General features: G+C 24.8%; 1 protein-coding gene across 1 annotated transcript; it reads right to left on the bottom strand.

Moving 5' to 3' along the window:
- Positions 1-1,863: 1,863 nt before the first annotated feature.
- Positions 1,864-3,756, bottom strand: LOC112687666. Its single transcript, XM_025560514.1, has 6 exons — positions 3,410-3,756; positions 3,283-3,346; positions 2,849-3,217; positions 2,616-2,772; positions 2,445-2,560; positions 1,864-2,168 (listed from the first exon to the last, which is right to left on the bottom strand). Exons 1-6 carry the CDS (start codon positions 3,496-3,498, stop codon positions 2,058-2,060), a joined length of 906 nt encoding a protein of 301 aa, XP_025416299.1. The 5' UTR covers positions 3,499-3,756; the 3' UTR covers positions 1,864-2,057.
- Positions 3,757-8,753: the final 4,997 nt, after the last annotated feature.

Raw genomic sequence — 8,753 nt, 5'->3', positions numbered from 1 at the left:
AAAAAAGAAAATACTACGTAAAGGAGCAAAATTGAAAAAAATATAGATAGCTCATGTAAACAATTGGGCGGCGAAAATAAGAAAAAATAAAAATACTGGATGGGGTATAACATAGATAGGTTACGTAAATGATTGGGCGTCAGCGGATGGAAGGTGGCTGTGACCATAGTCGTATTTAGATTTACTTCTAGGGGGTGGGTGACTGAAATTATTTCTTTAATTCAGGCTCAAAATTTACAAGTAAAATTTTTGGTAATAGGTATTTGAATTAGGCGAATGCTTAATATTTGTGGTTTTTTTTTTAATCTAATGCCGTATCCAATTACAATCGACTTTTGTGTAGTTCTTTTTTTAAACCTGTATGTGTTTTGAAATTTACGCTTGTGTTTTATTTGATTTTTCACTGAGTATGGACCCGACAAAAAGCCCAGTTCATTAAAATCAACATTGACCGTGATGTTACCATTAATTATTGGTACTGATACTGATAAAATATAATACATACAAAATCATACGCGTCCGTTCGCCTTCAACTATTACATTTCAAAATGTTTTTTTTTGTAATTTTTCTTATCACTCATTCATATTTTATAACAAATATTTTTGTAGAAAATCAAAATTGTTAGATATTTCGATTTTGTTATTAAACGATACACATTAAAAAAAAATTGTAATGTGCTTCTCACATATAATCGATTCCTTAAATACGGATTCATGATGGTGGGGGGGGCGATTGCCCCCTAAAATACGCCCCTAGCTATGACAGCAACTGGAGGATTGATGAAGGTGGCCCAGAAGCTCCTATTTATATATACTTATTCAACTAGTTAATTTATCATGACAATAATATTAAGGATTTTCCACCCAGAGTTTAATAAAATACAAACATACACTATAAAAGTCTCATTCAGTACAATACGCTGTCCTGAAATAGATTGGAACAGCGTACGCAAAATTGTTATTGTGCCAGTTAAACCAGGATGGATAGCAACTCTACTAGAAAGTTAATTTTATACTTGTTTATTATACAATAAATAGTGCATAAATAGTATATATTAATTACATTTGATCTATTAATGATATAATTTTGTAGCTCTAGTAGGTGAAAATAAATCAATTAATTAAATAATACATTAGCAGCAGTATATTGACATAATATTACTCCTGGAAAATATATGATTAGAAGTTAAAAAGAATAACATATGAAAAAGAAATTTTAAATTTAAAAAAATTAACAATTGAAAAAACCAAATTAAATAAGTTAAGACAATAACAAATAAAATATATTCTATAATTTAGAGTATGGGTCATTATTTTTAATAATTATTCATTTCTTTATTTTTATTTTTTTCATAAGAGTGTCTACACATATTTATAAGTATGTTTTGTTAATTACTGTAGGTACATATACAAAAATACATTAGTAGAAATTTCACTTAATTATATTCAAATATTTACTTATATCTATTCCAAAATATTGGATTCTCTAATAGAGTAAAAAATTTATTTTAAATAAAAATATAGGCTTTTATATTATTATATTTATCATAAAATCATACCACCTTGCACATTATACGTCTTATAGTATTTAACAAAATGTTTTGAATCCTAAAAAAACATTTAGAAACACTCAAATATATAAACATGTTAATTTACATAATTTGTGTGCAATGGTGTGATAAATTGTATTATAATGTTTAAAGCAAGCTTTTAAAGAAATTAAAAGAATGATGAACATAAAGCTTTAATAAAACCAACTTAATACATCAAATTTCAGTTACTGTTTATGTCAATAATTTTAATAATAAATCATATGATTATGTTTTAAAAAACACTAAAATTTAAAATTTCAGAGAAGCCTGATATATCATATAATTTGTATATGCACATAAGTTGATCACAATGATTCTCAATTATAAAAAAATCATTGAGTTTTTATTTTCTATGGTAATTAATTAAAAAATGTCTACCAAACAAAAATAAGTTTTACATATTTGTCTATAGAATAATTACCAAAATTAACCCATTCACAGCCAGAATACTTTTTATAGAAAATATTAATACAATATTTTATTAAAGGATTTTTTTTGTTTAGGCACTGAGTAGTTATGTTCCCTTTGAGGTGTAGCTTTTTCATGGCATATTGTATAACCACCCATTGCTTTGATCTGAAACATATAAATAAGTTATGGTATAGTCAAAATAATATAAGACAAAATAGCACAATACTGAACAAATATCCAATATCAGTTGAATTTCAATTCTACTCAATATATTAACAGTACAATTATAGGAATAAAATGTCATCCTAAGATTAATATTTTATACATTTATACACTTATAATATTTAAAATTAATCAATTGAATTTTTTTTCACAATGAATAAACAAATATAAGTTATGATATAAAAAAAAAAAATTAATATTAGTTAATAAAATACTTACTTTTTTAAAAGATTTATTTTTTCTTTGTAAAAGAGGGTGTTTTAAATTATATTGCGTTTTCAATATTCTAGCTTTAATAAGTTCTTTTTTACCATTTTTAAGGTACTTACATTCATCTGAAAAATAAACATACTTAACTATAAAATTTATAAAATATTATAAAAAATTTACCACAGCCAAAATTTATATATCCCCTATTTTCAAGATATGTATGAATTTGTCCTATTTCTTTAGCTGTACCACTTTTCTTTAACTTTTGTTTGGCAATTGTTTTTGATACATAAGATGGTTTATTTGCTTTCCATAATTCTAATATAATATTTCTAATCTATAAATAAATTATTGATTTTAAAACCAAAAATAATTTCTTAGTAGATAAAATATCTAATCCTAGCAATACTAACTTTTAAATATTTCTTGTCATCTCTTTTACCAAATAAGTTTGGATGATAATACCTTTCATCTGCTGTAATTATATTAATATCTAGATTTCTTTCTTGTGTAGGTGCTGGTAAATTGTCAATATCCCTTGTAAAACCATGCGATACAACAGATTGCCATTCATCAATAATATTGTTTGATTCTCCATCCATTATATCAATTTCTGATTCTGAGCTAGAATCATTTCGAACTCTAACTATTTCTTCACCATTTGGTAGTATAAATACATCATTTTCTTTGTATTTATTAAGAATTTCACGATATTTTGATTCGTCACAAACATCTTCAGATAAACGTTTTTTTAATCTTCTTGAATCATTTTTACAGACACTCTACAATATGTAAGATATAAATAGATATTGAACATTTAAAACCATAGTTTTACACGAACACTTACATGTTCAGAATTCCAATCATCTGCCAGTTGGATCAACCATTGAGGACTAATTGGATTATACGACCTAAGGATGAATAAATACTTTCTTAACTAACCTATTCATACAATCATACGATTAGTTGCTTACGTTGAATTGATTTTGTTCCACGGTTCATACAAGGATTCCAAATAATCGAAACTACATTCAGTGATCACATCTATTATTTCGTCGTCCATCACTTAAAATCTGGATGTCAACATGCGAATGAATTATAACCGGAAAAGCTATACGTATTTCTTTTTGTAGTTAGAGTTTTAATTCTCTAAGAGTTAATGAACCAGATTAATCCAAATTTTTACTAATTGCTACCACATGCACGTAGCATGAAAGTACTAGCAGGTACACGGGCCAGGCCAACGTGGACACTACAGTCAGCAGTACAGTAAAAGGCGAAAGGGAAAATGAAGACATGTGAATCCAACGAACTGAATCAACATAGCATCGAAAGTATTGTAAACGTTTGGTTGCCGGTCACGTTACTGACTTCAGAATTATCATATAAAATTCAATGGTGATAACACTCACAATACAATCAATAAGAGATACTAGATAATTTAGATAGGTCTTAACACTGGTGGTCGTATTATATATTATGGATTTTATGATTACAAAATTACACACGTAACGTCTGTTTAGATTGAAATTAAGAATTACGAATTATTTAAATTTTTAAAAATTGTTGGTAATTTTTTCCAACTGCCATAACTTCAACACATCATATAGCAGTTTCTACGGTAAGTGCCGTTTTAATAAAGGAAAAATGCTAAAAAACATTCGACATGGACCTATGAGTAATTGTTAAAAATAAATGCTTTAAATAAATTCGTCGGTTTTTACCGAAAACCATAGACATAAAGATATCTTTATATGTCTATGACAAAAACGCATACATTACTATAAGAAACGATAACCGTCATGTATCAAATCAAACTAACAGAAATTAATACCATCCTTAGTTTTGCCCGATGTATTTATTTATGACGATGAAAACGGTTATGTGCAGGGCTCGGAAGTTCTAGCCAATGGATATTTTTCTTGGTTCATCCTAGAACATCCAAAGTAAGATACAAATATGTTTGAAATATTCGGATATCATACACAAAATTTAATTTTGCTATTTTTTGCTTAATTACGGGTTTTATTGCTATTTTGCTAATTTAGAGTTTATAGTGTTATTTTCCCGTATATTTTCACTTATTACAGGAAATAATCACATTTTGTTGATAATAATTGTATTTTTAAAAATATTTGAATTATTGGAAATAAATAGACCTCATCTAATATTATTTGTGTTTTCATCGACAATTTTGATGTATTAATAGTTAGTGGAGTGGCGCATTTAAGGGGGAAGCAAAAGGGGCAAATGCACCAAGCGGAAAATTTTTGGGAGCGGCAAAATATTCTAACTTTTATTATTCATGTATTCATGAATTTTTTTTTAATTTTCACACCTTTTTTGGTATTGTTAAGTATTTTAAAAAATATTGTTGAGCATCTATTTTGAAAAAGCAAAATAGATATATTACATTTATTATTCGATAAGATATAATATTTTCGTTCAATGTTTATTATAAAGACTCGGGTACACAGAACGCGGTATTCACTTTAGGGCACATTTAAAAAGTCTACAAAAGAAGTAAAATTGTACCTTAAATGTATGTTAGCATTTATAAAAGAAAATAGTTTAGTTGAAGTATATCCTTATATTGATATTCCTCTAACTTATCAATAATCCTTAGAACTTCTAAGGATACTACTATGTATGTATGTACTCCTTCAAGTAATTGTTCAACGGAAAAATAATTTTCTACATTAAAAAGGATCAAAACTTATTTAAGATTGACAACGGGAGAAAATCAATTTAATTATTTAAAAATCCTCAATATTGAAGCTGATTTAACGAAAACTATTAATTTTAAGGATATTATAAAACATTTTTCTTCTCAAAAGTCAAGAAAAAAATTAAAAGCTATCGATTATTTTATTATATATAATTAATAATGAATATAATATATTTAATCTAATAAAAAAACCATGTATTGTGAATCATTGTGCATATAACAAGTGTTGAATCCGTTTTCTGTATTTAATATATATATAATTTTTTTAAGAAACGAATTTTCACTTTGAAAAAAAAAAAATTTGGTTAACTTTAGGATTTATATATTACTATAAAATTATCTAATACAATTTCGCAAAACAACTGATTTATAATCTATTTCATAAAATTAATTTTTTTATTCCTTAATTTTGAATTTATTTATATTTATATGTATTTTTTTTTTTTTTGGTAAAGGGGAAGGGCGGAAAAATTATTTTGCCATGGTGCGTGTATATATTAAATGCGCCACTGAGTTAGTGATGTTATTGTTATTCCCTTATTATATCATTGCATTAGTTTATCAAATATTTTAATAATCCGGGATAATTTCCTAGGTAAAATATATACATATTAAATAATTTAATATACACAATTTTACAAATATATTTAAGTAATTTATCATTTTATAATTCAGCCAGTCCAGACTGTGTCTATGAGCTCAAAAATTTCTAAAATTACATTTTTTCCCAATAAATTTATAATTTTTTCAAGTTAAATGCATATTTTTTGATTTTTCGAGCCTTTTATAGCACATATTTTAGAGTTTAAGAGCTAAAAAGTAACATTTTTAGTGCTACAACTTCCGAGACCTGGTTATGTGTTATTAGCAGAGCTCGAAAGTTCATGCACTAAAAAACACTTAAATAAGCATACAATAATGCACTAACATTTGATGAAATATGCATTAAAAATTCTTAACTATGCACGAAAAAAAACGTATAAGGATTTTTTAAAATAATAAAAATTATTCATTCATATTTTTAAAAGTTATATTTTTTCTTCGGTTACATTTTATTAAAACTTATTATAGAATACACGTTGCGGCGAAAATAGATAGATTGCAATGGACACGTCAATAGGAAGAAAGTGGTAGTGGTGCGCTATAATATTGTTTTCGTGGTACTGCTTTTAACTTTTAAAATTTAATGTCATTAAAAAATAAAAATATTGATAAAATACTAAGATTTTATGAATAAGTTTGGAAAAGTAAATAAGAATGAATTCAAACATTTATTGATCCAATTTGTTTTTGACTTCCACAAAAACGATTTCGCTGAATTTACATAAAATGCGCTCAAAAAACTAAAAAAAAAAATCAACTATATGCCAAATGTGCCAATACATACTACATATGCAAAAACATGCTTTATTAAACTTTAGATTTTTATTACCATTGTTATGAAACGGATTTTTATCTCATTTAGCATATTTTTCGATGTAGCAAAGAAAACATGCGAATGCATGAACTTACAAGCCCTGGTTATTAGTGTTTTGAGGGGCATAATACTGACGTATTTAATCGTATTTATTTTTTTTTATTATTTGTTCCTACTGCACATTATATTTATATAGCCTGTAGTAACTCAAAAAATTGACTCTTTTTAACTGTGGGAGTTGAATCAGTATTTCAAGAATCGGCGATTCAGTTAAACCACGTATAAAAATTCAATTCACGAACCGGTAATGATTAACCTCGCTAATTAAACTGGTACACGACTATCGTCCATTGTTGATAACAACTACACATATTAATATCATTATACTCTATATGATAACTTTTTAAACTAACTGAGTTGAAAGATTTGATTAACCAAAACGAGTTTAAATTCCTATCCCTAGTTCTATATCAAAAACATTGTAAAACATAAAAATCATAAAAACAATATTTGAAAAGAAACAAATATGTAAAATGTGGTGTCAAGTAAATTTTATAATGTAGCTCTATGATCTCTATAATACAAAATTGATCGATACCAAAAAGATATCTAAATGAAAGGTGAAAAAATAAATTATAACTCTTTGTCATATATCAATCAGACACATTATTGTGGGTAAATGGCAAATCACTGAACATATTTGTATATTAAAAAACCAATACAATACAAATAAATGATGAAAATACAAACTTTTTTACAATTTATGTTTTCATAAAGTTGAATACAGTCACACTGATTTAATATCTGATTGCACACATATTATTTTTTAAACTACAATTATTATTATATATATATATATATATATATATATATATGTTATGTATACATTCTTTCTCACACACACGCACACACAAGTATATATTTAAAAGAATACAAAATAAATTATTTCTACAGTAAGATATTTAAAATGCCATCTATTGATAATATGTAAAACATAAGGGAAAAAATAATGGTTTAAATATTTTAACTATAAAATAGCACAGCATCCTTATTTGAACGTACTCTTACATAATAATGTAGCATATTATATTCATAACTAATAGTAATAAGAATAATACATTTAATGACAAAAATATTACACAAAATGTATAAAAATAGATAACAAATGTATTAAAAAGTATAATATATTTACACATGAATTTAAAGAATGATAAATGACAGAAGCTATAATTTTATTTGTAGCAAATTAGTTCTGAATTTATCTTAACACAATTATGTGACGTAATATTATTAAAAAAATTATGTTACTAAGTAAATTATTAATTTACTTATTTTTATTATATTATTATAATTGAGGACTACAGAATAAATTGAGCCTCCTTATAAAACATTGATTTTTAAATTAAACAAAACTGATTAACAGTATTGAAAATTAAATTATTAAAATATTGGCACTTGAGTTTTTGTATAAAGATTAATATTAAAATTCGCATATGCACCCTGTGTAAGGTTATTTTATTTAAGTAAAAAAAAAAAAAGAACGGTTTTTAGTTACATATTATCTTTTACATTTTTTTTCATTAAATACACCCTTTGAACGTTATGTAAAAAAATTATTGATAATGTAACATACTTTTTATATTAAATGCTTTAAATAACAAGTGTAATTTATTTAATCTTTCATTGTATATAATGCACTATAATTTACAATATCTTCACAAAAACATAAGTTATTTTTAAATCAGGATGTCATTAGTTATAATAATATAATTAAAAATTAAAAGTATTAAATGCATTATAGGATAGACAATACAAAATTTAAAAAAAAAACAGGAGTATTTAAATTAAATATTAATATTTTTGTAGTTAGTTATTTTATAATATTCTAGTACAAATAATAATTAAATAATGATATCCATAAAAATTTAAATAGTCATGTTTAATTTTTATAAATGGGTATTTTACTAAATAAATTAAAATAGTTTATTTCTTTAAAAAAAAAAATAATATGGTTAAAATAAAAATTAGTTAAACATGGAGAATCCATAAAAAATATGTTTTGATAATTATTTTAACCAACAGCATTAAAAACTAAAATAATAATTGTATTACAATCTTAATGTTAAGATATATTTTATGAGCAAAAGCAAATAATCAATGTTCGTTGTTTAAA

Source organism: Sipha flava, unplaced genomic scaffold, assembly GCF_003268045.1.
Source record: "Sipha flava isolate LNK unplaced genomic scaffold, YSA_version1 35a_pilon_pilon, whole genome shotgun sequence".
NCBI lineage: Eukaryota > Metazoa > Arthropoda > Insecta > Hemiptera > Aphididae > Sipha > Sipha flava.
This window is presented reverse-complemented; position numbering and strand designations above follow the sequence as displayed.

Coding starts and splice junctions, on each gene's coding strand:
- LOC112687666 (XM_025560514.1), bottom strand. CDS start 3,498: ATGGACGACGAAATAATAGATGTGATCACTGAATGTAGTTTCGATTAT. Junction 2,773..2,848: donor ATGACAAGAAATATTTAAAA/GTTAGTATTGCT, acceptor ATTTATTTATAG/ATTAGAAATATTATATTAGA. Junction 2,561..2,615: donor ATATATAAATTTTGGCTGTG/GTAAATTTTTTA, acceptor TTTATTTTTCAG/ATGAATGTAAGTACCTTAAA.